The sequence below is a fragment of the Amphibalanus amphitrite genome, unplaced genomic scaffold, assembly GCF_019059575.1.
Source record: "Amphibalanus amphitrite isolate SeventyFive unplaced genomic scaffold, NRLGWU_Aamphi_draft 000274F_arrow, whole genome shotgun sequence".
NCBI lineage: Eukaryota > Metazoa > Arthropoda > Thecostraca > Balanomorpha > Balanidae > Amphibalanus > Amphibalanus amphitrite.
This window is the reverse complement of record NW_024881769.1, coordinates 553,498-580,189: the sequence shown is the minus strand read 5'-3', so window position 1 is coordinate 580,189 and position 26,692 is coordinate 553,498. Positions and strand designations below refer to the sequence as shown.

At 47.6% G+C, this 26,692-nt stretch overlaps 2 protein-coding genes across 13 annotated transcripts; one reads left to right on the top strand and one right to left on the bottom strand.

Moving 5' to 3' along the window:
* Nucleotides 1–1,890: 1,890 nt before the first annotated feature.
* On the bottom strand, nt 1,891–7,220 carry LOC122387140. 7 transcript variants are annotated; one of them, XM_043377053.1, is made up of 2 exons: nt 6,630–7,220; nt 1,891–3,953 (listed from the first exon to the last, which is right to left on the bottom strand). In XM_043377053.1, exon 2 carries the CDS (start codon nt 3,905–3,907, stop codon nt 2,333–2,335), a length of 1,575 nt encoding a protein of 524 aa, XP_043232988.1. In that variant the 5' UTR covers nt 3,908–3,953; nt 6,630–7,220; the 3' UTR covers nt 1,891–2,332. The 7 variants fall into 7 exon arrangements, with proteins under 7 accessions (XP_043232988.1, XP_043232985.1, XP_043232984.1 ...); XM_043377050.1 differs by having other exon boundaries at nt 7,052–7,154; XM_043377049.1 differs by lacking the exon at nt 6,630–7,220 and adding an exon at nt 6,133–6,524.
* LOC122387138 (heterogeneous nuclear ribonucleoprotein R-like) lies at nt 7,183–25,323 on the top strand. 6 transcript variants are annotated; one of them, XM_043377039.1, is made up of 13 exons: nt 7,183–7,470; nt 15,986–16,138; nt 17,341–17,520; nt 20,217–20,548; nt 20,903–21,038; nt 21,537–21,742; nt 21,964–22,113; nt 22,394–22,536; nt 22,792–22,889; nt 23,319–23,354; nt 23,538–23,692; nt 24,057–24,222; nt 24,474–25,323. In XM_043377039.1, exons 2-13 carry the CDS (start codon nt 15,997–15,999, stop codon nt 24,641–24,643), a joined length of 1,914 nt encoding a protein of 637 aa, XP_043232974.1. In that variant the 5' UTR covers nt 7,183–7,470; nt 15,986–15,996; the 3' UTR covers nt 24,644–25,323. The 6 variants fall into 6 exon arrangements, with proteins under 6 accessions (XP_043232974.1, XP_043232975.1, XP_043232978.1 ...); XM_043377038.1 differs by lacking the exon at nt 7,183–7,470 and adding an exon at nt 15,696–15,766; XM_043377040.1 differs by lacking the exon at nt 23,319–23,354 and having other exon boundaries at nt 7,216–7,470.
* Nucleotides 25,324–26,692: the final 1,369 nt, after the last annotated feature.

Genomic DNA, 26,692 nt, shown 5'->3' with positions numbered 1-26,692 from the left:
CTGAACCATCGTATTGCTACAAGAGAGCCTGTACCAAAATATCGGTGCTGTTGCGGTGTACGCACCGAAATGCGATACCAACTTGATCCAAAGTTTGAGGCGATATTGGGATGTATGTGTGTGTGTGTACAAGTCATTTATGTGCATGGGGTAGGATGCTCAAAGCACGCCTAGCATCTAAGTTGCATGTTGCGGGGGTAGAAGCTTCTCCGCTAATGTGCTTTATGTTATCTTGATTTATGGGGGTATTGTTAACGTGGCATTAGGTTGGGTGGTCAATTGGGCTTTATTATCGAGAGGCAAGGTTATTGATTATAGTCATATATAATTAACATTAGCCAGTATGTCTTCAAATGGGCAGTGGGTTAAATGATGCCTTTGAACATGTTCGAAGAATACTTTTCTTTAATCGCAACAATAGTTAAATCTGACGTAGAAGAGCAGTTATTGGCCCGGCTTGTCTTCAAATGAATTTTGTTTGGATTTTGCCCCTTCTGTTTAAACAACTTCTAGTCTTTTATTGGCCCCAGATAGGCAAGTTTCTAAAACTTCTCTGTTCTTCAGGTAGACGAGTTAACACTTGTTTACCAGGTTACGATACTTGCGTAACGATACGATAGTCTGCGAGATTAACGATATGTTATTGTTGCGTGGCCTCTTTTTACTGGGGATACTCTAACAGCATGTTTACATAGTACCTAAGGGCTGCAAACTTGCTTCTAAAGCAATGTTTGTAACATAAATGAAACATTCAGGCCATTCAGAAGCATTGCCCAGAAAACTATTGGTCGTTTTACCCGTACATATGATTTGATGAAACCACTTAGTGGTGTCTGAAAGCACAGCATATGTCGCCCAGTCCTGCAGTGAGGCTTATAATTGTCCGGCGTTTTGTAAAAGCATTCGCTTTAACCGTATTCGTGTCACTTGTCCTAACCTTATCATACCCGCTTTCTGTTCATTCAAGTGAAATGCCTAAGACTTGTTGCTGTTCAAGCTTTACTGACATCTTATGTGTTTCTTAGTCTCAGTTTTTACCCTTGTCACCCTGTTTGTGTTACCGTAGTCAGCACCTCCGCCTGCACCTGCCACCTACTCGTGCCAGTTTTCTCTATATTTACTGCCGGGTGCGACGACACCCACGGGTCCAGCTAGTCGAACCGGCTTGTCCCCAGGACGGCCCCACCACAGACGCACTGCACCGGTTTAGTCCCATGGCCGATTGTAGGTTAGTCCCGCCGCGCTGATCGCGTCTCGCCGGGGTTAGGGTATAGACAGTGGAGTTCTCGCATCACGTGTTCACCCGTCGGCGCTATATCAGCAGCCCGCGTCTGCCGCCGGTGGCAGTGATGTGTCGACGATGGCTCACCGGTTACGGTTTTACAGCAATTCCGAATATGTGCAGGGAATACTCGTAGTGTTGGCGGTAGTCACCATGGATAATAGACGGGATACCACCAGAACATGCTGAGACGATTTGGTAAAAATGATTAGGTAATTGGTCGATTGTTGTACTTATGCTCGTATATCAACAATAAACCGAAAAACGTGGTTCTGTTTCGACTCCAAGTTTGGTTTACCGCCGGGCTGGACCGATTCATAGGCTTCTCTAAACCTCTCAACATGAGCTAATAGAGTGAGTCAGGGTATGGCACTCTGTTCCCCACCAGAGGATGCTGTCAGGTCCCTGTGTGCGCCTCTGCGCCGCTCCGCTGTCCGGTCCCTGTGTGCGCCTCTGCGCCACTGTGCCGGCCGGCGCAGAGGGTCAGGTCACGGAAATACAGTTCGGTACTGGCGACCGCGGTGTTTGGATCGCCGTGCCGTGGCGGAGTGGTATCGGGCCAAATCGAGTCACATTGTGACAGATGCCCAGTTCGCGCTGCAATGACGTAACAGTCAACATTATATTCAAGGAACGCAACGGAACATGATTTAATCGCCTAATGGCCCAGTCCAATCAATATGACGGCCAACAGGAGGGGAACACGATGACCTCAGTAAACAAATACACCACAACATGGCTCTGGCAATAGAGATGGGTGAGCTCATGTCAGCTGACTGGACGAATGGCTCTCTAGTCTCATTCAATAGATTACCGCTGGCGATGAAAGCCCGCACGACCGGTAACATGAGATGACATTGTACGGTTAGCGACTTGGAAAACAATACGTCACTACCTGCTTCGATAACACACATGTTGAGCTACGAGACATACACGAGAAACGTTTAAAATGCCACGATTCCCACCAGTCGGTCGTGCCTCGCACTTGAATTACACCATGCACATCAACTCATCATAATCGGCGCACGGAGGCCCGCGCGTGAGCCGCGCCTAGACGTCCATCTCCTCGCCCTCCGACCCGCTCGAGTCCGACGCCACCATTATGATGCAGTCCTGGTGCCGCCTGGGCGACGCCGCGGCCGCCACGCTCGGCGTCGGCGCCTTTCGCACTGTGCGCCCCTTCTTTGTCCGGTAGGCCAGCGTCTTCTCGGCGACCAACTGCTCGTACAGCTGGCGGGTCTCCTCGCTCGTCTTGAGTGCCTTGTTGCGCAGCTTCAGGGAGGGCAGCGGCACGTGCAGCACGTCCGTGATGTAGCGGTACTGGCGGCGCGAGAGCACCCGGCGCGCGGCGATGGCGCGCCGCACGTCCTCGGCCGCCCAGACGCCGCGTATCTTGCCGCCCGTCAGCCGGTCCACCTGGGCGCTGGTGAACTTTCTGCGCAGCTGCGCACGCTCCTTGTTGAGCTGCGCCGCCACCTCGTTCTTCTCGTAGGCTGTCCGCAGCGAGCAGGCGCGCAGCTCCAGCACCTCGCAGCGCAGCCGGTGGATGAGCGCCAGCGCGTCGGGCAGGTCGGGCGGCGTGAGGCACATGTCGGCCGGGCCGCAGCAGCCGTGCTCGCGCAGCACCAGCAGCGTGTCGGCGGCGGTGGTGGGCGGCAGCGGCGCCGGCGGCTCCACCGACCGGTCGTACTGGCCGCGCCGCTGGGCGTCGGCGGCCGCCTCCTGGCGCCGCGCCTCCTCGCACATCTCGTAGGTCTGCTGGCGCAGCTGGCGCTGCAGCTGGTCGACGGCGGCCTGCCGCTGCAGCAGCTCGCCGAACCGGTCCGTGATGCTGCGCCCCGAGCCGCCGCGGCGCACCCGCAGCCGGTAGTCCTCAATGTCGTCGGGGAAAATGGACCGGCCGCCGGGGTCGCCCAGCGGGGACGGTGACCGGGAGCGGTGCACGAGCGGCGACGGCGGCGAGCACGGCTGGGTGGCCGCCTCGCTCAGGCAGATGGTGACCGGCTCCTTGGGCGCCGGCTGGCTCGCGCCGTCGGCGCCCGAGCTTATCTGTGCCAGCATGTCGGCCCGAATGAGCTCAAGCGCCTCCGCCACCGGGTCGACGTCGGGCGGCGCGCAGCGGGCCGCCTTGGCCCGCAGGATGGTGGACGGCGCGACCGTGTTGCGCCGCTGATCAGTCATGATAACCATCTCCGTGGTGGGCGACTGTGACGGCACTGCATTGTGGGGAGAGTGTTGTTCCTTTACAGGCTTAACAACCTTGCTCTTCTGTGGCGTCTCCCAACTCTTCCAACGCGCTGCTTGACTCTCCAGATGTGTCTCCTGACTCTCCAGAGGTGTCACCCAGCTTTTGCGAGATGTCTCCCGACTATTCAGAGATGTCTTACGACTCTTCAGAGATGTTTTTCGGCTCCTCATAGGTGTCGCCTGGCTCTTCATAGGTGTCGCCTGGCTCTTCATAGGTGTCGCCTGGCTCTTCATGGGTGTCGCCTGGCTCTTCAGAGGTGTCCCAAGGACCTTCACACGGCCCTTCATCTCCAGAATCTTCACAGGTGCCGCCCCACTCTCCGAAGGAGATGTTGGGAATGGGGATCTGGTAACAACATATGTTCTGACAGACTTCATGGCTAAATGAAAGTTTAAGATCTTCACATCACCTCTGGCTGTCCCACTGTAAAAAGATAGCATTGTTAGCTCACAAGGACTCTTTGGAATGCACCTAGTTTGTTTATTAGGGCTATGGGCATGCCAATCGCTTTAATGACTGAATTCATTTTGCATTTAATATCCAGTTTGAATAGCATCAATGTCATACTTCCAAGCAATTATCAAGTCATTTGCACATTTACATCACCATTGTGCACCCTACCCCAACTTCACCTTGATGCACTGAAATATGGCTCAAAGGATTTGTTTAAAATATTTCAAATTCACAATCAAATCAAATAAGTTGAACATCTGCATTGCCATCTTTGTACACAAGTATAAGGATTGTCATTCAATGCTAAATATCATGTAAGCATACATATAATTTCATTGACCATGCCCATTTTGATTTTCTAATTGCAACTCACATTCGATCAACCCTGATGCTGATCGCCCCTACTGATACTGGCATAAGTAGGTAGTAGCAAGGGTAGTAATTGGTGCTATCACACTTCGCGAGCTGACATCACAGATTGTGGCAGTGTTGGAGATAGGAATTTGTTGATGTCTCCATGGAAACCCAACGTGATGCATGAGCTGGCAGCTATCTAGCAGGGACTGTGAAACAGGGCCAATAAATTAATATTTTGATGAGATGCAATCACTGAACTGTTTCTCGACCGCTGCTAGCATGCTGCCAGAACATGTGTCCAATTGGGATTCCATGGAGACATCAACAAACTTGTATCTCCCACTCCAACACCACCTCAATCTATCTATCAGCTCGCAAAACGCTACTAGCGGCCGTGAAACAGGGCCATGGCCTGATAGGTAGATACCTCCTATAAGTGGTATCGGTAAAGCTGGCATCACCGTCTGAGGTAGGTAGGTACTTGGGTAGGTAGGTAAGGTTGTAGGTTGGTAGGCTGCAAGTTAGTAGGTAAGGTTAGGTCTGGTTAGATTGTTTTTAACTCTAACAGTAACTTCATCTACAGACTACACATATACTGGTTAGCGGAGACAGTGACGTCACTAGCTTTGCCGATACCTACCTCAGAAAAGGTCGCTTAAACAAAATAAAACCGGGAGCACTACGTTGCATCCAAACACCCACGACGCCGGCGCGAAATGGCGGGAACCGGAAATCGTGGCTAGATACAAAGAAAAAGAATATTTCTTATAAATGAATTATACAACTAAATAACGCATTTTTTATTTTCTTTTAGACCAAATTATGAAAAAATTACAAAGGTTCGTCGTTAATGATAAACAGAGCAAGTTTTAACAGCACGTTTTAGTTGAATTATGGCGGCGAAATCTTTATGCCATCCGTAAAGGTACGCGCGACAAACGGCTGATAGCCATGCAGCGAAAAATTGAAGCGGGGAAGTTTTTTGAATTGACTTGTCGAAAAATCTCGCCGTCATGGGGGTTATTTCCGCCGTAACGGGTCGTCTGAAGGTGGGAACGTCCCAAATTGAATCAAAATATTGATTCTATGCCCATATATGGTCAAAGCTCCGCCCACTAGAATCAATATTTTGATGCCTCCATATTTTGATTCACGCCGCCTAGTTTGCCCAACTGACCTAGTACTTAGTAGGGTTAGGTCAGGTTAGATTATTTTTACTCTAACTTTATCTTCACATTTACCGGCTAGCAGCGACAGTGATGCCAATTTTACCGATAACCTATAAGTAACATATCCCCCCCTACTTTAATCCCAGGGAATAGATGGCAGAGATTAATCATTAAATTGAACTGGCATTAATTAAAAATGAACTTACATAAATAGATGCCCTCTACCTTGTTTGGTTCAATGGTGAATGGTCTGTGCCAAATTTGAATTTGTGCCAAGTTTACTTTACCTAATTTATATACACCCTCCCTTACTTACTTGGATATTTATATACAAATGACACTTTCCTAAAGCGCGTGTTTGTGGAACGCTTTGTGTCAAGTTTGTGCGGTTTGTGTGCAGGGTTTGTGTTTTTTTTTTGGTGGCCCTAACTTACGTTACCGGCCTTGCGAGGAGGGCGGCGACCTAACTACGCCGCGCAAAACAAACCGGCCGTCCTAACTAAGACCGGTGGCCACTTTTACAGCAAAACAACATGGGAAAACCCATATCCATGTACTATGCCATGAATATAGGAAAAAACCATGAATTTACGTTAAGACACATAAATGACAGTGAAACTTACCGGTAAATTGATGTTTGTGAAGGGAGGGAAGGAGGGAGTTTGTGAATGGTAAGGTTACAACGAGAGTTGGATGACAGGAATGGTTTGAAGAGTGGGGGATATGTCGCTGGGAGGGATGGGGTCTTGTCACGAATACGATGAAAGGAATGGTTTGGAGGATGGGGAATCTGTCGCTGCTGCAGTTGGCGGCCGACGGTTGTCTGTGGTACGGAACGGTTTCGAGTCTCTGACGCCGTCTTTCTGCTAGTGTTCTGGGCAGTCACTCGCTGGCTATTCTCGACCTCTAATTGGTGCACAAAACACAACCGACGTGAATTCCACCAATGAGAAGCCGTAACACGCCTGCGGGTCGGCAGCAGTTGAGATTTCCGAATAGGTGAGCTTATTTGACGCATCTGCTGCAAAATATGCGCAATTAAAATGCTGACATTTTTATGTTTTACATTATTTTCAAGTTGTTTTTAGACCTTCGTATAATTGTAAATATTGTTACTTACCTTCGTACTATTTAGATTGAAGTCAAAATTATATTGAATATTAACTCAGTCCAATGTTTGTTTTACAAGATTGGGACTCCACAGTCATTCCAGAGTCCAGGGTCTCGAGTCACTTTCTTCATCTTGAGTTTTTTATTTAATTTCTTCGAATGAGCACCGCAAGTGACTTGCCTCATTTGAGTATCTTTTGGCTCATTTCCTCTTTACGTCCATGTGACTTTCCTCAGAAGCGATCAATACCACGAATACTGTTACTGCCCTTAGGATGTAAATAAATGCTTATGCATCGAACTAACACCATGACCAGTCTCACGTCAGAAAAATGAGGATGGAGATTCGTACGTTTATGCTTGTGGCTGTCGGTCGTTCTATTTAAAATGCTTTAGTAAATGGAGGAACGTATCTAAATTATCTATAGGAACCTTGGGAACGACGACGGCCATAGTTTGAATCAAGTTTGAATAAATTGTGATGTCAGTTATGTGGTTAGCAGAAATTACTTGAATGATACTGTATTTGCAATTTTGAACAGATATTCAGTCATATTAGATGCTTTTCTGTTAAGTCCTAATTTATTGAGCAGACAATAGCGTCATGAAAGGAAAACTATTAACCTTCTTTATGTTTATTCTATCAATTTTTTTTTTCTCAAACGAATATGACTTACAATTAATTTTCTTTGGTAACATAAGTGCACTGAACTCTATAAGTGGAATTATTTTAAACATCCTTCACAAATATTGATCCCGGCAGCGACGCCAAAAGGGTCGGTGTCAGGCCGCCGCCATCTTTGTTTTCCGGGCTGCAAATTACTTGGCATAAGTCTTGAGCCGAAATTTCTGTAAGTATTGCTTATCTTCACTGTGTTTTGGATCTCTTTGCTTTTTGTAATATTGCTTCTTTCATCGGTCATCTTTGCCTCTCAATGCTTAGCCGATTTTGTTCTTAATTCGTGTTTTTGGGTAGGTAGGTGCCCACGTGGCCCGGCGGCATTTCAAGTCCCACGTTGCATCGCAATGGGCCAGGGCTGTAATGCGCGGCGTCAGTGATACGAATTTCATTTTGGCAACGGATGACAATTATGATTGTCATACTGATGTTATTGGTCTTAGAGTGACCATCCCACCTTTGCTAGTATTGAGTATAAATCAAGGCTATATAAACCAGGTAGAACGCTCCGGGAAAAAAGTTGGAAACAATAAATTAGTTGCGGCATTCCCTGATGACGCGAATGTGGGTCAGCGGCCGGCGGCCGGCGGCCGCTAACACTGTATGAGGATGAATGCACGGAACTTTTGCTTGTTGTAGATTGCGCTAGGCAGTTAAATGTTAATGTTAGGATATGTTTCGAAAGTAAATTGAACGACGCTTCGAACGCCGTCAATGAATTTGCGATACGACGACTATTTGTTTAGTTAGAGCCGGCGAACTTTTACCTTCCGACCGCGCGGGAAGGCGATATGGTGCCACACTGACGGTTTTTACGATAGCTCAAAATTCTTTTGAGCTAAAGAGCTGAAATTTGACATGTCCAATCTTTTGATCAAGCTGGATCTTCTGGTACAAGTCGCATATTTAAGGTACATCAGGTTGTTGACCTATACTGTCGCTCGTGAGCCTCTACACAGTCCAAAAACAACGCAATTTCTGAACACTCAGTGTCAAGAAATCCTTCACAGAAAGATGACACTTGGCAGAAAGAAGAGCTGTTGGTTTCTTACCGTTCGTATGTGTTGTGTTTTCACAAGAGTTAAGTAAGGTCAGGCCCCTCACGTGATCTCCCCTCATAACTCAATAGGACTAGGTTTACTATCATAGAAGCGTTTATCAATCGCCGGAAATCTTAGCCGATCCCACTGGACACTGGATCCATACCCACATGCATGTGGGTATGGAGGGCCAGGAGGGCCCCATGGGGCCCTCCTGACTGGCCACTCCCTCTGAAATCCACAATAACAGCGGGCTGCGGCCACGGTTATGTATTTATGCTTTTCACTAACAGAAATACAACAACTTCAACCAGCACAGTGCACGCCGCCACAACAGTCCGACCCACGTCCCTGATATCGACTAGCACCCGGCCGGATGCACATACGCGGAGCCAATCAGTCCGAATGTGACCTGCATCTTACAATCGCTGTGTCGCATAGCGCATGGCACAGGACGATTCCTAGCAGCTGTCGGCTGGAGTGGAGAAACAGCACGTTGCGACACACCGCGCCGGCGACAGAGCTCAGCACTCAGCAGGGCTGGTTGGAGGCTGGAGCCGGAGGTAAGGGCGGACACAGGCACAGACATTGCAGGACAAATAACAGGATGTCAGTTAGGGATATAATTCAAGACCAATGATTCAAGACGGACTGAAATAATGCAAATTTTGCTCGCTTGGATACCAACTTCAAACTTGACGTTTATAACACTACGGAAAGAATGGGCGCACAGGAAAGAAACAAAAGATCAGGTGTTTCTAACAACTCAAGAAAGTAAATAGAAGTTGCATATGATGGAACAGCCCGAAGTGCAGACAAGCACATATTTTTGGTAATAGCTATCAGCTGTCCTACTCCTCTCCTTCCTTCATCAACTACTGGACACATCTGAAGCATCATATATAGGTAGCACCAATGTCCATAACAAAAGCTTGCAAGTAGTTTTATGAAGCCAGGGGAACCATGCCTACATCATGCGTGTAAACTCAAAATTACACATGCATGACAAAGGAAGCGTATGTAAAGAGAAGAGTTGGCAAAAGCATTTCATAGTTAAAATTATTCAAAACTGCACACAGGGCAAACATAAAAAGCAGCAAGTGTGCTGTTCTGTTATGCTAAGAAATAGTCCAAAACAAAATACATCTTTTCATGTTTGAACTGGTTGTTCTTCCATTCCACTTCATCCATATCTTGATTACAGGTGGGCTGTTGCTGTAGACTGATGAAGTGACACTTGATTGCCTTTGTGAGAGTTTCAGTTGCAGCCTCCTAGGTACTGCACTGGAAAGCAGATTGAATTGAATGCCTCTGAAAGATAGGAATATAGGCAAAGTTAGCTGTAGTAGTGTCAATGATAATAGACATGACATTTTTGTCCTTTCACATACATTTGTTGAAGTACAAAAAGGTACAAAATAAATTGGTTTGTTTCAAGACACGCACACTGCACAAAGCTGCACAGACATTACACAGGCATATGAAATTGGTACCAATAAAACTTGATGATTAAAAAGGTCAAAACTAGCAATAATAATTAAAGTAAAAGTTACAATCACAATCATTAAATGACTTGACATAAGTCACAAGACGCAACGTTCCTATTCACTTAAGAAAAGTTTTTCTGCTTTCATTATCCTCCACATATCAATCAGCTTGATACCAGGCTGTGCAATAGTGGGTACATAACCCCATGTTGCCATTTTATTAGAGCAAGTGGGGTTACAACAACAATGCTAATGTCAAACCCACATCTGCAACCCGTACTGCAGTTTCAATCACCTTACAAGCACACCTTCTGGCAGTTTGAGAGGCAGAATGGTCATTACTACTTTCTCCTCATATTCAACACATATTCCCTTTATACACATAGTTTAGACCTGGTTATGGCAAGCATTTTCGAGAAAAGATATGATAAAAGTCCAAGACAAAGGTCAAGAGAAACAACACCAACATAAAACACCGACTATGTAGCACTAATACTGTCAAATTCATAAAAAATATATACATGAGTCGATCAGAAATTCACTGTAGATTTCGAAAATGGTGTCAAATACCACTCAAATACCCCCATTCGCATGTACGAAGCAATAAAACACTGACCTTCAATTCCGCGTGCCATTCTCCATAGGCCACTGTGTATTAAATAACGCGTTCACTGATCGCAAAAAATGAGACCCACATATGACGCGTTTGCTACCAGCCAATCAGCGCTCGAGGTGCCGAACGCTGATTGGTGGAGAGGGCCGTCGTCAGCAGTCCATTACACGTTGTTTTCCTTGAACATGTGCGTGAGCGCTGATGCTGCTCACGGGTTGTTTCCATTTTTCGTAATGCTGAAGGCACGGGAGCGAACCCCCCTGGTATAAATATAGGGTTTGCTCCCGTCGCTCCTCTAACCTCCTTCAAGCTCCTCTAACCTCCTCTCGTTTCAAAAAATTGTTCCCGTCGCTCCTCCAAGCTCCTCCAAGCTCATCTTGATTTCACATCTCACCATCACTATTTGCCTCCTCCCTCATCCCAAACGAAAGTTGGTTTTTTGGAGGAGGCTCTTGCGTAGACATATTTGGCGCACCTAATACAAATGTGAATTGTTTATAAATGAGATTTGAGGGAAGTGGAAATGATTTTAGTGATTGATGACGATTGGATATCTTTAGATAGTAATGCTTAATATTAATCTTAGGTTATTTTATTAGAAAGCGATTGTTATCTCTTGATTTATGTTTGCGCGCCATAAATCACCTACTGTTACAGCCCTCAAACAGCTGATTTCCTCGCGAAAATGTTCCCATGGCTCCTCTGAAACGGCTCTCCTCCAAGCTCATCCAACCTCATCCAAGATTTTTTGGGAGGAGCGACGGGAACAGACCCATAGCCAAGTTGGGATCCCTGGTTCCTGGTTCACAATCACTGGTTTCGGGCAGTTAGGGTACTAACAATGACAACATCGAGAGACACTTAAATTGGAAGTATAAGATCTCAAGGTTTGTTACTCTGGGGTTCATAGGGGCTAGTGTATTTCAATGCCCCTGACTGATGTGACACAGATCAACAAATTTGTAAATCTTATCCAAAGCAGGTATATGAGGGCTGTTCACTGGTCCTGTGTGCGGTAGGACCATACTCAGGCTCCAAGCTCTGCCCACTGCAGCCTTACTTCACCCTTCCATTACCTCACACAGCCGGTCAGTCGGGACTGGCCACAGCGATGGCTGTTTTGTGTGCTGTCCACCACACCCAGTCTTGTGATGTCATATTGTACGGTGCCCGTGAACAGCCCTCAGTATGCAGATGTAGCAACAGGGGGTACCTATATGTTTTGGTCTGGATAGTCGCTAGAGGCTTGAGACCTTTTCTAGAAACATTCTGAAGCCTGGGGAGGTCTCCAGAGGTAAACCAGGCACCATGCTAGGTCTGCCCTACTATTACCCTAAAATCTTGGTAATAAGAATTGTCACTGTGATGTGGTGGTATATATTGCCTTGCATGAAACGTCTGTCGCAATTATAAGATAACAAAATGATTGCCCTCAAATACACCACAGGAGTGGCAGAGTCCCCCAAAATTAAATGGTGGTATCAGTAGCTTTGGCTTACACCTTCTCAATTGGGACCGAGGTTTAAGGTTATATCTCAATCTTAACCTACTACCTACATTCTACTACCTACAGAATTTCCCTGACATTTGCCTTCCAATGCTGCCATATTAAGTCCCAACAATAAATTTAACCCTTGATAAACCTTAACCCTGGTATCAATGGGGGCCTTACTAGCAACTGGAAAAAGTCAGCTGGCTGACCAGCTGGTGAGTGGTGATGTACGATAGCTATGTTATTTGTTGATATAAACATGGTAAAAGATGGACATGAGCATGTAAATTGGCACTCATAGAAAAGTTAAAAGATAGATATTAAGTTATTTGTATCTGGCATTGATTATAACAAGCTTTGCTAGTGCCACCATTCAGCTCCAGCTGGCAAATTGTCCAGAAAATAGTATTGCCCCCAATGGGGAATGTGTAAGCTAGTGCTACCATTGCCAAGTAAACAAAAATAAGAGATATCTCAAAACCAGTGAATATCTATTTATGTAATTTTGTTGATATTCATGTTAACCCTTTCTGAACCATAGATCATCACTTCTACACTGAGAAAAAAATTATTTCCCTGGAACACCTTTAAGGGTGTGTACCAAACTGCACCTCGCTGGGGTGTCAGACGGGTGTCACTTTTGACACCAATACAGGTGTCATTGGGAATGAAACACTGGGTGTCTGACACCCTTTTAGGTGTCTGACACCCTTTTAGGTGTCTGACACCCTTTTAGGTGTCTGACACCCTTTTGGTGCATACCCAACAGTGTTCTAAAATTGGATTTTGGTTGGATGTGCCAATGAAGAATAAAATCCTAGGATGAGAAAAAGGAAATAAATAACCGAAGTATATTTGCAAAATGGTGTAATGCCAATTTGTATGCCAACTGATAAACCAGGATTTCATGTCAGAATCTTGACAGGGTGTGAAACAAAAGGATATGGATGCATCAACTGTCAAGTGACATGTAAACTGGCTGTTGGGAATACATGAAACTTTTTTTCAGAGATGAAGTAAAGTTGGTCATTCATGTTTTAGGGATGAAAGTATTTTCCCCATTAGGTGTGATTTGCCACCAAAAAGTCTGAAAAATGGAACACTGATACCCAAAAGGGTGTCAGACACCCGGTGTTTGATTCCCAATGACACCTGTATTGGTGTCAAAAGTGACACCCGTCTGACACCCCAGCGAGGTGCAGTTTGGTACACACCCTTAAAGGTGTTACGAGAGTGTCCATTGGATGCCAAAAAAGGTGTCGACACATTCTTACATGTATTGCAAAACAGGCATATCGCATACATACATGGCATTCCTATCTTGTATACAGCAACAAACTATAAAGTACAAAAAATATGGGCTCTATATTTATGGAGAAATCCAATGAAAACTCATCGAAACACATCGAGTCCATTCACAGTGAGAAGTTGCTCGCATTTCAACAATGATAATTAACCGTCGATTATCTCCAACCAGATGTTATTCCGCAGTTCACTTGCTTTCGTTTCCATGGTGCAATGCTGTGTTGTCATCCTCACTCCAGACTTCAAATTTCACCGAGTACCGCCCGCCTTGTCATTTGAATAAACACGGAGCAAGCTACAAATAAAAGCTAAACATTATCATTAACGCACAATCACTTGAAGAAGTACACTGCGAACAACGTTCGGCGCCACTATATCCACATAAATTCAAAAAAGCCCTGCCATCACTCACACCGCACATGCACCACGTGGCCACGCCGCCGCCAACTGAAATCTAACGGCTTTCCTGCAAAGTGGCGCTTTTTATCTTCGCATGGTTGACGCCGTGACCAGCACACAAATGACGTCACACAATGCAGCTTGCTGATTGGGTAATGATTCAAACCACTGGACCTGCTGTGGTTTCTAGCAGTGCTACGGAGTCAGAGTCGGAGTCTGATAAAGTTGGCAGTTCTGGCCGGAATAGGAGTCCATTTTGGAAGACAGAGCGGGAGTCCGAGTCACTGAAAATCCGTTAGACACTGCATCCTTGGTTCCTAACACAAGTGACGTCAGAACAATTTATGTAATGATTTGGGTTTGAATACTTGACAGCTTTCGAACATTTCATGACTCTGGAATGTTCCTCAACAAATGACAACACACGTGAAGGTATCACAGGGGTATCAGATCCCTTTTAAGGAACATTTTTTACACCTTTTGAAGTGTTGATGGTTTAGGGTGTTTGACACCCGAATGGATGTCGGTGTAGGACATCCATTAATGTGTCTTTCTGAATCCCATCATGGTGTGTTTAAAAGCGCGTTGCACTTGAAGGTTATCATCGTGGTGTTGTACACTTCCATGATTCCCAAAACAACATTTTTGACACCAATCAGGGCGTTATAACCAGTAAAATGCCTTTTGGGCGAAGAACGAGCGAGCGAGATAGTGAGCCCTGCACGTGCGGAAGGGCGAGAGGGTGCTTCCAACGGGCTTGCGCAAAGCACCCTTCTAACTGGTCGCTAGTGGTGTGCCAGATTTGAACGCAATCGGCCCAGCCGTTCCTGCGATCTGGAAGCGGCATTCTGCACGTGCGCACGTGCAATCAGGGTCCAAAATGACTTTTGCACTGCACCCTACTAACTGGTCCCCAACCGTGTACCAAATTTGAGCGCAATCGGCCCAGCCGTTCTCGAGATCTGGAAACGCCCCCTGCACGTGCGCACGTGCAGTAGCACCCTAACCGCAACACATGAGAATGCATTGCCTGGTGGGTGCCTACCTGTATGCCAAGTTTCAGAAAAATCGCCCCAGTAATTACCGAGTTACTGAAATGGGAACAAATTTGGCACCTCTTATTGTTGTATTTTGCACGTGCACTGGGGGTGACCCACATGCATCGAGAGTATCCTATTTTGGGTAGAAGGGATGCTGCTACCCTACAAAAATTACCGCAAGTTAATCATCCAAGCGGCTGCTGAGATATGAGCCTCTCAAAATCACTACTTTTGCAAAACAGCTTGAACACCCTTGACTTTTCACGTGGCACGTGCCACGACGGTCACTAAGATGTATCAAAAGTAGTCAATTACGGGGTAGAAGGGATGGGGCTACCCAACAAAAAGACCGCAGGCCAATCGGTCCAGCGGTTGCTGAGATATAAGCCTCTCAAAAGCGTTACAGGCCGGGCCGGGCCGCTCATACTGAGATTTTTCCGTTACATTGAAAAGACTCAAATCGCTCGCTGCGCTCGCTCGCTCGTAATGACACTGCAATGATGTCCGACACCCGTGAGACACCCCATGGGAATATTTTTCTTCATTTTTTCATGCTGTTTTTGGTGTCAGATCCTTTTGCAAGTGTCAATGTGACACCTCTAGCAGTGTCGGGACACTTTAAACATTCCATCTCAATAAATGGCAACACTTGTGAAGGCATCATAAGGGTGTCAGATGCTTTTAAAAGAACATTTTTGACACCTTTTAGGGTGTTTGATACCTTAGAGTGTTTGATACCCGGATGGGTGTGGGTGTCGGACACCTATTAAGGTGTCATGCTGAATCCCATTCAGGTATATCTAAACGCTCGCATGCGAACGAACACTTGAAAGGGTGTCATCGTGGTGTTGTACACCTGAATGATTCCCTAAACAGCATTTTTCAACACCAATCTGGGTGTTCGATGACACCTCCAATGGTGTCTGACACCCGTAAAACCCCCCTGGGCAATATTTTTTTTCTCAGTGTATGTGAATTCAAATTCTGACATCAGCTCACAAAAGGCTAACTTTCTAACTTAGGCTTTGGCATGTGGTATATACCAAGCTAGCCAACAACTATATCTTGGCATTTTGATATCATTGACCTAAGGTGAGGTTACTTCAGCAATCTTTCCATTATTATGTACTGGGAGAACATTAAGCTGGTGCTCAAACCATCTCAATTTTTGTTTTTGTTATGTGATATTTTCATGCTGTTAGGATGCACTGGATGCATCTGATTCTTTATTAAGCTAGGGACCCTGATTACTAGTGTGCTGATTCTTGCCAACATTGTGTTGATAATCATGATCGATTATATGCATTTCAGGACATAGTGCCATGGCAGAAGGAAATGGAGATGCTGTTGTCAAGAAAGAGGAGCCAGAGAGTACTGAGGGAAGATCTCCAGACTTCCAAAAATTAATTGACCTGGGTCTGAGTGAAAAAGTTGCAGTGAAGCTTGATGAGATCTACAAGACAGGTGAGCTCTTAGCACCTTGAGTTTGCAGTTCTAGATACCCTCCCCCCTAAAAAAAAACTTGTCTGAGCGAGCTGTGCAATCAGCAAAGTTGAACTACCTGGCTGCTTGTTTATGTACAAAGTATTAATTATGTTGGCATTTCTGCCTGTTGCATGTTTTGTCTATTTTCTACCCATTGGCTTACAGAGGTATTTGTATGCATTGCATGTGCCCATTTTTTTTTTCTTCTATAAATTTAGTCATTTTGAACATTTTGAACGGATACAGAGTCCCCGCTAAGCAAAGCTTCTTACGTTGATCCTGCCCTCTGCCCTCCGATCGCGTAATTCAGTTCTATGGCAGAATTTGGAGTCCAAAGTTTAACGTGCTCGCATAGCCACGCACGGCTGGTCCCCTCACTGACCTCGCCTGGCTACGGCCTGCCACCAACCGCCACCATACCTGTCAGGAGGCTTACAAACGTCAAGCGCCCTTTGCGGTCGCGCTTCGAACCCGGGTTGTCATTACCGGGAAGGCGTGCTCTCACCACGCGGAGTCCAACGCTCTACCGAGTCACCGACTGAGTTACGGGACCAGTTTTGAGCTGCGTTTGGACTGACCGTTTTTTTTTTCTCCGTCGGGAAATATTCCTCGGACCGTTCGGGTAGGCTTTCCGCGGAAAGTGCGTAAAAACTGGCGCCCCATATCATACTGCGCGTTTACATGTTCCAAATTAAATATTAATTTGTCAGTTACAATTTATTTTTTATGTACTTATGATTTAAAAAACAATTTATTTTGCGTCCACTTATATCATAGCAAAACGAAAACCATGTAAAATTACTCATCAGTTGTTAACAGCTTATAATAGAACCTAATAAAAGTTTGACAAGAAAAAACGCATATTGTTTATCATATACATAAATATAACATGTAACAACATACATAGATATAATTTCCATGACGGCCGCCATCTTGAAAAACGGGCGCGACATGCTCGCAGCTTTTCTCATCGTTTCGCGGGATTCCACGTGTTTCGCGCCACGCACCCGAACGCCGTTTCCGCGAGGAATTCCTGAGCGTGGAAAATTCACGCGGAAAACGGCCTGTCCGAACGCACACTTGGTTATAGCTTCCACCTTATTGTGTTTGCAAGTACCTACCTATTGTTTTTGAAAGTACCCACCTTTTGTGTGATGTTTCATTCAATAATTTGTTTTCAGAAAAGCTACTCCATGCTGATCTGGACGAGCGTGCGCTGGATGCTCTCAAGGAGTTCCCTGTGGATGGGGCGCTCACAGTTCTGAAGCAGTTCATGGAATCGAATCTAGAGCATGTTTCAAACAAGTCAGCCTACCTGTGTGGTGTCATGAAGACATATCGTCAAAAGAGCAAAGCGCAAGGTAAGCAACACTCGCCCTCGGGGTATCTTGACAGTAGCTATCGTATAGAGGTTATGGTGAGCTGGAGCTTCGTATTTCCCGTGACGAAGAGAAGTCAGATGGTATCCAATTGTAGGTATAGTCGCACTTCAGAGTATCGGTACATGCAGAAAGGAAGTACCGGTGAACCAATGACAAAAAAAAAACTATTCGGCACACTTATTTCTCACCTTGCAATCCTCATCCATCCCCAGTTTCATGAATCTCAGTGACTGAAGAGGGCTGTTCGGCTGCGCAGCCAAAATGAAATATGCTGCAGCACGCATGCGCAGTGGGAGCTACGGCTCCCGTTAGTCCCGCCCACACCACTGCGTCACCGCCTGTGTGACGTCACCTACTGAAGCATACTTCGTTTTCCTGCAGCAGTAAATTCGGAGCTGCAGGAGGCGAAAGTGGCGCGGATTAAAGTTTACCGTCCGATATTTCTTATTGTAAGCAGTTTGTATGCTGTTTTTTTTTTTGTATAATTATCACTTTTCTGTGGCACATTGCAGCTATTAACCACATTTGAACGCAATTTGAACGTTATTTGAGCGACAATCACCAGTCCACCCGCGCAACGGTTCGCCGCGTTTGAAATAGGCTGCAGCGACGCTCGGCCGCGGCGTGCCGGCGGAGAGTGGGCGGAGCCAGGCGGTTGACGTCACCCAAGTATGGCGCACGCAGCACAGATCTATGCTGCAGGGACCCGAACAGCCCTAAGCTTAGCAGCCCTCCCTCTGTCGGGTTCAATGACAACGTCGTACCGACCGTGTATCGGTGCGGTCGGCTGGCCTTTATCAGGCTTCTGAAAGGCTTATATCTCGGCATCACTGTGACTGACTGGACCATACATAGACATAGACCGATTGGGTTGCAGCCTTTTGTTGGGTGTACCTTATCCCTTCTACCAAATATATGACAGTTTAGTTTCCTATGTATGTGGGTGACTCCTGCTGCACCTACCACGTCGTGCAAAACGAAGAGGTCCGTTTCGTCGCAATTACAACTCTGCAACTACTCATGGGCCTGTTGCGCTAAAACTTGGCATGTATGTAAGCACCCACTGGGCAATGTAACCATTTTCATATGTTAGGGTTAGGGTGCTACTGCACATGCCCACAAGCAGGGGTCGTTTCCAGGTATCGACTGGGTCGATTGCGCTCAAATTCGGTATGCGGTTAGGGACCGGCGGGTAAAGTGTCGTGCAGTGCAGGTCAGTCAGGACCCAGTTTGCAGTTTTGCACGTGCGCACGTACCGCGTGTCGCTTCCACATCTGAAGAATGGCTAGGCCGATTACGCTTGAAATTTGGCACACCGCTAGAGACCCGTTGTTTGGGTGCCGTGCACAAGTCAATTGAAATTACCCCTATTAAAGTTCACACGTGCAGGGCTCACTATGGCCTCTTTAGGGACTGTGATTCAAACTCTCCTTCCAAGACCCTAACTTCCTTCCTAATTTATGAGAGTCAGGAAAGACATTTATGAACTCTGGTTGAGCTACCGAATCAAGTAGTGTGCTACATGACCTTTGCTAAGTTACATTAGATTAACAACTACCTAACCTGAGCTGCTTTGACCTGACCTTGACCTGATGCCATAGCGAAGTTAAGTACTCAGTGAGCAACAACCCCAACACCCCGCCCTGTAGCCGAGTCGTTTTCACGTCCGCAAGCTCCTGTGTTTTCTGTCGAATTCCCAAAACGTGCTATGCTATGGCTTTTTTTAGCTCACTTTGTAATGCTTCGCAGGTCGTAACGGGTCACTTCACGTCATGCTACATGCCGGCTCAAATGCTTATTTTGAGCAGGTTTTTTATCAATTCAGTCCGAACCTTTTGAATGGAATGATTCACAATGGCAGAGCCTCGCCAAGCAGAGCTTGTCGCGTTGGTGCTGCGCTCCACCCTCCGGTCGCGCAGTCGGGTCCACAGTTCATCATCATCATCATTTATTTCGTGTGATCTCCGCATGTCCACGGCTTTTCGGGTCAAGTGTCAAGTTTACAGTAAGAGCATAAAAACACGGCAGTTACACAAAAAATTTAAAGAAATGCTAAATGACACAGAATAAAAACAGTGGCGACCCCCTCTCCCCCCCCCCCCCCACCCGGTGGGGGGAGTTGAATTTAAGAGTCCGGAGTTAACCGTACGCACAAAGCTGCGCACCTCCGACGGTCTCATCACTGACTTTAGCTGGCTACGCATGAACACCGAACGCCCGTCGCGCCTCAAACCCCGGACTTTTTGCCCGGGACGCATGCTCTCACCACACGGAGTCCAATCAGCTCTACCGACTGAGTTACGGGATCCGCTAAATGACCGAGCACTGTGTATAAGGTCAAAAATTGGGATAGCTTTTAGACCCTATTCCTAGCCGCAGCCAACTCTGTCATATCTACTTTTAACGATGCATTCTCACTTGCCTCAAAACTGGGTCGAACTCATTTACGATTGTCACTCTTGTAACTGTGGGCGCGATATGACCTCTGCCGTCGACGCGAATTGTGGGAGACAATTAAAAATTCACTTTCATTTAACGGTAGACATTCCTCCCAAAAGTCCAGATCAAATGGAAACCATGATCGAACTCGCGTCTGTATCCTACTCGAACTGGGTTCAACACGGCGGCTATTTTGGTCTGCGTCCTGCGATCACTCATGCCGTGCTGTGTTGCAGGTCCGGCACACCAGTCGGGCCATGGGCCGAACGAAGAGAAGATCAAGGCGATTCTGGACCGGACCGGGTTCTCGCTGGACGTGACCACCGGCCAGAGGAAGTACGGCGGCCCGCCGCCCAACTGGGAGGGCAAACAGCCCGGCTCCGGCTGCGAGGCCTTCGTCGGCAAAATCCCCAAGGAGCTGTTCGAAGATGAGCTGATTCCTCTGTTTGAGAAATGCGGCGACATCTGGGACCTGCGCCTGATGATGGACCCCATGAGCGGCCAGAACAGGGGCTACGCCTTCGTCACCTTTACCAACGAGGAGGGTGCCAGAGAGGCAGTCAAACAGGTATTACACAAGTTATTACATATAAACCGGTTCAAGAGAACGAAAGATGAAATATTTCGTTGTCATGTAGATATTTGTCTAAATTTGATTGTTGAATTTCCGAGTTTGTCTAAATTTAATTGCTGATTTTCCGAGTTAATGGGTTTACACGTGATGCTGACAGCCCCATTCGAAAATGACCGGTTTTGCTGGGTTTGATTTTCCCGTGCCGGATCTTCTCTTTGCCGGCGTCGGCTGACATATTCTCCCTGCAGGTGACCGGTCGGAAGGAACGGGGCAAAATGGGCGGATCGTAAATACTCTGTGAACATTTCTGTGTGTTTCATTGATTCTTTGGCATGTCTCATTCCACAGCTCGACAATTACGAGATCAAAAAGGGGAAGACACTGAAAGTAAATATCAGTGTTCCCAATCTGCGCCTTTTTGTCGGAAACATTCCAAAATCTAAGGGCAAAGAGGAGATCCTGGAAGAGTTTGGCAAACATACAGGTAAATTTATCATTGTGGACAGTGCCACTAAAATTGGTATGTCAGTGACTGATGTCTGGTCATCAAAAAGCCTTGTGGTTTGGCTGTGGTGGCGGCAGCTGTCCCTTGCCCCTAATCAACTGCTCCTGTTTATTGTGCCGGCGGTGTTTTAAGGCCATGAACCGTCGGCTGCTTTTTGCTTGTGAGAGGCGCGCATAGTATAAATTTTTGTCAAAATACTTGTCAAATATTGTCATGATTGTCAGCAAATGTGGTCGACTGCCGAGTGTGATGTCAATCATACAGTGTATGCGGTTTGTTTTTGTACAATTTGAATTATATTACGGTCTTGCGGGATGCAAACTATATTAATTTCATGAAGGCCTAATTTGTGTGAAAGACGCGGGAGTCTCATCCGATGCTGGTTTGCCAATGTACCGCCGTTTGTCTGTATGTTTTTCTGGTTCGGACCCGTGCCGCCGAGCGGCAGCTCCTGGCTAACCTGCTGCGCTGCCGCAGAGGGTCTGGTGGATGTCATCATCTACAGCTCTCCCGATGACAAGAAGAAGAACCGCGGCTTCTGCTTCCTCGAGTACGAGACGCACAAGGCGGCCTCGCTGGCCAAGCGGCGCCTGGGCAGCGGCCGCGTCAAGGTCTGGAGCTGTGACGTCATCGTCGACTGGGCCGACCCGCAGGAGGAGCCCGACAAGGAGACCATGGCCAAGGTACGGTGTGCTGACTGAGCCGCGCGCCATCGTGACGTTGAAGGCCCGGATTTCCGATCAGATGTAGACTGCAGCTATCGCCGGCCTGAGCTCGTCCCTCAGCTGCATCGTGGCTGTGGCATGCTTACCTGTAAATTCATATTTTTAACTGTGCCAATACGAACAAACCTAGGATAGGGTGGTTTTATGTTACCGTTATTTACCATTTTTGTTCACTCCAGGTCAAGGTTCTCTACGCCCGCAACCTCACCTCGGACTGCACCGAGGAGAAACTCAAAGAGGCTTTCGAGGTCCACGGCAAAATCGAGAGGGTGAAGAAGATCAAGGACTACGCGTTCATCCACTTCGAGGAGAGGGAAAACGCCTTGAAGGTGGGTGTGGGCGGGAGACAGGCTGTGTCACCAAAGGCTACTAATTTTCCTCCATGCTTATTGTGCATTCTCCTCATTGTCGCTTTATCCACCGGCGGCAAAGACGTGGAACCTGTGCTAAGTTTCTGGTCTTTTAATACTGATATCACGTTTGGTATTTGTTTGGGGTATGGTGTCAGTTTTTCCCCCTGTGTGTTCGCGGCGGTCTGTTTTCCTTCCGTGTGTCGAGTGAACAGTGGCCCGATTTCGGCTGTTGACTGGCCGGTGTGTCTGCTCTCAGGCCATGGAGGCTCTCAATCAGACGGAGCTCTGCGGCTCCAAGATCGACGTGTCGCTGGCCAAGCCGCCCTCGGACAAGAAGAAGAAGGAGGAGATGCTCAGGAACCGGGAGAAGAGGATGATGGGCATGATGTCCCAGCGAGGGTGAGCCGATCGAGGGTGCACGCTCAGTCATTGTTAGGATGGAATCTTGGCTAAAGTGGAAATAAAGATCGAGCTGATCGTCCTGACACTGCTAAATTAGGCCACATTTACTATTTCTCATTAAAGGCGACTCACGAGACGTGTGATCTAGTGTTAAATTGCCCTACTGGTAATCGATGCCATGTTCTAAGTTAGCTCTTTTTTTCTTTTTTTTTCTTGCTTTCATCGATTCATTACGTGTGGCGGTTGTTGCAGGTTCCCGGCGTTCTCTCCGGGTTTCAGTGGCCAGCGCGGCTACGGCCGTGGCGGCGGTATGGGTGGCGGCCGGCCGCCGATGGGCCGTGGCGACTATGGTAAGTTCCCCGGGTACGAGTACTTCACTGACGGCCTCCTCTATTACTAGACGCCGCTGTGACCTGTGTGATATGTGTGTGTATGAGCCGACCCAATATGCCTCTATCGATCTCCCGTGAATCGACATTGTGATCACAATGTGTCGTCAGCTGTGCGCTCGTTGGACTGTTGTAATCTGATGGTTCGTCACGTAATTCTGCACTGAATGACAGGAAACAGGCGGTGCGGGCCGCTGTGAATAGCCGTCTGCCATTACTGCATGCGAACGTCTGTGCCTTGTTCAAAATGATTGACAACTGTTAAGCATTTGTGCCGATTCCAAGTTCAAGTGATGAAATACATGTAGCATCGTATCTGCCTGTTCCTCTCCTGCTCCTGAGATCCACCAGCGTCGGTCCTACCTGAACCTCGCGGACACTTTCTTCCAGATGCACCACCGCCGTCCGCGGCCGCCGCCAGCTACGGTGAGAGCCGCCCTCCTTCCAACTCCTGCTCCTCACTATCGAGCACACACTATGACTGGCTTTTCTGGCCCCTCTTTGTCCTTTTCCAAATCTCGGATAACATGCGCTCCTACTTTGTCAAACAAAATTGGTGTCCGTCTCGCCTCACAGACTTCTGGTGACGTTTGGTCTTGATCTTTCTAGATGTCGATTACGATTACGATTACGACATGTACGGATACGGAGATTATCGCGGTGGCTACAGCGACCCCTATTACGACGAGTACTCTAACGACGATTATTATTACGATTATCCGGCCAGCGCTCCAGCTCCCAGAGGAAGGGGCAAGCCTCCAATGGTGGGTGTCTCTACTTTTTGGCCTGCTACCAAATTAATCCTAAATTCTAGCGAGCTGTGTAGTTTTAGACAAATTGTGATGTTCTGTCCTAGTTCAGTTTCAACTTCTTGGTCGGCATCCTAATTACTTTTGCATCAATGAAAGCATGTTATTGTTCGTTTAATTATTGTTTTGTCACTCTGGATGGGTAATTGTGAGCCTGGCGCCGTTGGCATGTATCGAAATTGGCATCGCCAGTCATGGTGCCGCTGTCCGTTCCCCGGTCCTCGGCCCCACCAGCAGAGGCTCATGTGACGGGTGTGCGCGCGCGCGGCGCTCCCCGAGACACGGACCTGACCGAGGTGCTGGTGCCGCGCTGTTGCAGGCTGGCCGGTCGCGTGGGGCTACGGCCATGCGTGGCCGCGGCGGTGGCCCGCCGGCGGCGCGTGGGAGCCCTTCGGCGAGGGGTATGGCGGCTGGGCGTGGAGCGGCCAGGGGTATGCGCAGCCGTGGGGCGCCCAGAGGGGCCGCCAGGGGAGCCGGCTTACCAGGTGGGTGACGACGCCATACGGTCCCGTCTCTGCAGCCAGTGACCATTGTTTGAACTGCTATTCGTTTAGTTATAATTCAACGTACGACTTAATTGACACAGGCATTAAAAGTTAGCACTAAGTTCGTTTTGCATCAAAATGGTGACATTTTTTAGTGTTTTGTATTTTATAGCCATCCGCCAATAACAGCTGAATGGTTTTTTGTTGCCGCCGTTGCCGGAAGCTGACTGTCATGTATCTCCGTGTTTCAGGTAAGAGGAAGTTCGACGGCGGACATCAGAACCAGGGGGAATATAAGCGGCGCCAGCCAAACGGCAACTGGGGCACCAACCCCATACCGCAGCAGCCACTGCACAATAACGGCTACCGGGGCCGGGCGAGCCACGACTTCTACTCGGACTCGTACGGCGAGCAGTGGTAGCCGGGCGGCCGCGCCACCACCAGTGCGGAGCCGGCGGCCGCCAGCGACCAGCGACACCGGGCTCGCCAGTGGCGCCGCCAGCTGATCTCACCGCAGGAGCAGGGAGCGACGCCAGAGACGGGTCGACACGTCCACACCCAGCGACCCCGGACGCGGCAGTAAGACTGCCCCAGGGCGGGCCATTCCATCTGAGCCCAGATCATATTAGCTTTCACTTTTGGTATAAATCATACAACATTACCATCCTTCAAAAACGAGTATTAGAAAAAGTCCCTTGTATTGGGTTAATGGTTTGGAGCAGTGAAATCCCCCTAGTTCTGAATAGCGCAGTTGCAAAAACGAGGGGCTTTCTGTTCTCGTTGGTTCCCATTACGATTCAGCTGCGACAGTGTCTCATGTGTGTGTGTGTGTGCTGTGTTCGGTGCGCGCTGTCCGGTGGTCGGACGCGAATTGCTGTACATATTGGTGTATGAGTGCCGCCTGCCTCTCTGTAAGTCATCTCCGCGACGTTGTCCCGTTTTACGCCCGCCGACTTCATCGAGCCGGCAGTTTCTGTTCCGCTGTATTCCCACTCGCCGCTTCGTCTGTAGGAGTGGGTGGCAATTTTATCCCGCAACGCATCAGCTAGGCTGGTAACCGCATTCACTTCATGTCTGCGACAATACATCGGACACACGGACGCCAGCTGTTTCAGTTTTTGGCCAGGGCGACGGGTGGTGGGTTGATGTGGTGGAAATCGAACCATAACAATCGGGCCTCATCGGAGCTCGTCTTCTTCCTGACAGGAACACTACCACTGCCTGTGATCGGCACATCATTTTATCAGTAGGAAAGGGACCCCCGAAACAGCTCGAACCTTTCCCATGCTGCTGCACCGGTCGGCACAGGACACGAACACATAAAAAAAAAATAGATCTGATAGTTCCACTTTCTAAGTTCTGGCATTCGGACTGGTCACTCACCCGTTTCACACTCATCCGCCCTGCTGGGCCCCTGCGCTCGCGCGCGGTCGACTGATTGGAAAAGGGTAGGATCAGTTCGTTCGCCGGCTGTTTGACAACTTGCTGGTAGGAGCCGGCGGTCGACAGCCCCTTTCGCCCAAAACACACAGGCTCGAAGGTTTGTGGGCAAGTTTGGAGCACAATGCGTCCAGGGAACATTAATTGGGTAGGGGAGAGTGGGGTAATTTGGCCGGTAGTGTAAATTGGCCGCCCCCACCTGTACGAAAGCTGATAAAAGTAAATGAAATAACTTTAGTCTCTATTCATTTGTCATCGGCAGAACTAATTCGAGAACAAATGTCAAAACGTTGCACCTCGCAGTTTTATTCAAAATTAATAAAACGTTAATTTCATTAGAAAACGGTAACTTTTGCTTCTATTTACAAAGTTGTATAACATGTAGTATTTGGGCTAAAAACGAATTCAGACATTATAGCGCCATTCTTGAGCGTGTTCAGCGGTTCCAAGAGCAATTTCATCTAGTTCTGTACAGGCATGACGACTTTATAGACAAAAAAATTCAGAATGGCAATGTGGGGTTATTTGGCCGGGACTAGCGGGGCAACTTGGCCGGTGCGCTCAGAGTCACTATGCTGGGACGGCCGAGTTGTCATGGTCAATTTTACCATAAAGAACATAATTCATGGCCAACTTTGACTACCTTGATGCCATATTTCCTATTGAACAGCTGTAAGGGCATGTGACGTCATCAAAGGTTACCTAACGCTTTTTTGCTAATAACTACTTACAGAAAAAAGATACAGCCGCGCAAATGGTCTCATTGTGTTCAGCTCGTCAAGGCGCATCGAATGATATACATGATGACCTTGAACTCACGCAACCTTGAGGTCAAGCGACCTGAGGTAACGTGACCTGAAGCCAACCTTTGACCTTGACCTCTTGAGGTCAACACATACATGTTTCGATGCGGAATGACAAGAGAATTACGATGGTACTTTTAGTTTTGGCCTAGCTTGATTACTTCAAAAGCTATTCGTAGAAAACTGTCATCGCATCTAGAGCCGCTATTTTGACTATTTTCGACCTC

Bases quoted from the DNA above. Each gene is read 5' to 3' on its own strand.
- LOC122387138 (XM_043377039.1), top strand. From the start codon at position 15,997: ATGGCAGAAGGAAATGGAGATGCTGTTGTCAAGAAAGAGGAGCCAGAG. The intron at 20,549-20,902 runs GTATTACACAAG...CTCATTCCACAG, and splicing joins CCAGAGAGGCAGTCAAACAG to CTCGACAATTACGAGATCAA. The intron at 22,114-22,393 runs GTGGGTGTGGGC...GTCTGCTCTCAG, and splicing joins AGAGGGAAAACGCCTTGAAG to GCCATGGAGGCTCTCAATCA.
- LOC122387140 (XM_043377051.1), bottom strand. From the start codon at position 4,400: ATGCCAGTATCAGTAGGGGCGATCAGCATCAGGGTTGATCGAAT. The intron at 3,954-4,356 runs GTGAGTTGCAAT...ATCTTTTTACAG, and splicing joins AGCATCAGGGTTGATCGAAT to TGGGACAGCCAGAGGTGATG.